The sequence below is a fragment of the Mercurialis annua genome, linkage group LG1-X (genome assembly GCF_937616625.2).
Source record: "Mercurialis annua linkage group LG1-X, ddMerAnnu1.2, whole genome shotgun sequence".
NCBI lineage: Eukaryota > Viridiplantae > Streptophyta > Magnoliopsida > Malpighiales > Euphorbiaceae > Mercurialis > Mercurialis annua.
The window spans coordinates 58,103,117-58,105,235 of NC_065570.1; the positions used below are offsets into that span (position 1 = coordinate 58,103,117).

At 31.9% G+C, this 2,119-nt stretch overlaps 1 protein-coding gene across 1 annotated transcript; it reads left to right on the top strand.

The window, feature by feature from the left end:
• The first annotated feature begins 1,159 nt into the window (after positions 1–1,159).
• Positions 1,160–1,907, top strand: LOC126686811 (uncharacterized). The gene has a single exon (XM_050381062.1). The coding sequence runs from the start codon at positions 1,339–1,341 to the stop codon at positions 1,681–1,683; it is 345 nt and encodes a 114-aa protein (XP_050237019.1). The 5' UTR covers positions 1,160–1,338; the 3' UTR covers positions 1,684–1,907.
• Positions 1,908–2,119: the final 212 nt, after the last annotated feature.

The window sequence follows — 2,119 nt, forward strand, 5'->3', positions numbered from 1 at the left end:
ATTAATTTCAGTAATTTTATCTCATTTTTAAAGATTAACAATAATTTAAATATAATTGTAACAATTATTCAATGTGAAATGTGTTTGTAGTGTTCCGATAATTTTTTTTAAAATAATATATTCATTTCTAACATTCTATTTTATTTTTATAATTTTATACATATGACTTTCAAAAATTAATTATTACTGCCATGTCAATTAAGTAATTTTTAAATTGAATTACAAATATTGTTACCTTGTATATACACTATGGATGTTATGTTCAAATTTATAATTACATAAATCCATGGAAGTCATTAAAAATAAATCGATGGAAGTCTTTAAATACATAAATCGATGGAAGTTTTTATAAATACTTTATCTTTTGAGAATTAGATATCCAACATCTTATAAAGTCGCATTCATTTTGGCTAATAATTATCCATGTATCTTGATTTTAGGATTTCTTTATAAAAAAACTCTCGAAAATATTTAAGAGCAACAAAAAAACCTCCTAAATTTTATGGCGGCGCTCGAGAAACCCCCTAAATTCTAAATATGACTAAAATATTCCTAAAAATCTGTAATTAAAAAAAAACAGATGCAACAATACCAAATCTAAAACCACATATTTTATCCAATCAAATCTAAAATCACCCATCCAACTCCCTAATCGGAAACACCCACCTGCTGACGCACACTCACAAAAAACCACTGCCGCTATTAGTGTCGTTGTTGTCACTTTCCAGGGAGGACTTGCTCCTCTTTCGTTTGCTAGAAAAAATTTGGTTGGACGGCAGCAAGTGTCTCATGCCGCGGAGGTGGGTGGATGGGTGCCGATTAAAGGTTAGTTATGTTGTTTTAGGTTTGATTGGGTTGGATGGATGGGCGGTTTTTAGTTTGATTAAGTAGAAATTGGTTTGGTTAGATTGTTTTTACAATTATAGATTTTGGAGGTATTTTAGTCATATTTAGGGGTTTAGAGAGTTTTTTGACCGCCGTAAAATTTAGAATTCTTTTTTATCGCTTTTGAAGATAAGAAGGTTTCTTGTAAGTGCGGCGCTAAGAAGAGGGTGTATTGAGTGATTATTAACTTTCATTTTGAGAGTTCTAAAAAAAACAATATTTAGATAAATGTATAATAGGCAACAAAAACATTATGATATTGACATATTCATAATTTGCAATATACTACACTACTACGAGAATATAATAACAATAGTAATTAATTAACAACCTTAAATTATGACGCTTCCCTTTGGACCTTAAAATCGAAGGTTAAAGATTTTGTTTTTCTCTTCACACTGACACGGTTCTCTCTCCTGTTGTCTCCTACAATATCAGATCATCCTCCAGTTAATGGCTACCACCTCGTCCACAAGTTGCACCGGAGTTTTCAATTTCCGATCAAACTCCGACGACGTCAGGGTCCGAAATTCATCGAGCCATGGGTGTGGTCGAAAGCTGGATGGGGTGGCTATGTGGTTCATAAACGGATTAGCAAGTGCGTTCTTTGGATCATTAGAGAGATGTTCATGCATACGTATAGCAACAGAAGATGATGACGGAGATGAAGCTAACGACGCTCCTTTAATTCTCAACGATGGTAATATTAACAGGCATATCAACCAATTTAATGGTGTCCGGAGAAGGACAGTAGCAGAGAAGTGCAAGAACCAAAGTGCAGCGTCTCATGAGTATTAATTGGTCGTTCTGCAAGGAAAACATCCAATTAAGAAAATAAATATGCATTTTGGTAAGTAAATTAATTATGGGGTTTTGTGTAGAGAAGTTTGCCTTTTTTTTTGGTTAATTTTGAAGTGGGTGAGAAAAAAATGGTAATTAAATTGAAGAAAAAGAATGTTGTATGTTTGATCCACCATCAAGTGAAACTAAATTAAATATATAGGCGAATTAAGTTTTTTTAATGGAGTTTTTTTAATTATTCCGTTTCGTGCTTCTCGTTTTTTGGTAGTTAGTCTTGTGATCTATCAAATTTTAGACAAAATCTTTACATTAACTTTTTTGACAACATCATCCGTATAGATTTTTTGAATGATATGTTATAATATCATTATATCTTGATCATGAATGACGTATTGAATTGAGTGCGTGTAAGTATCTCTTAAGTTTTGATTTT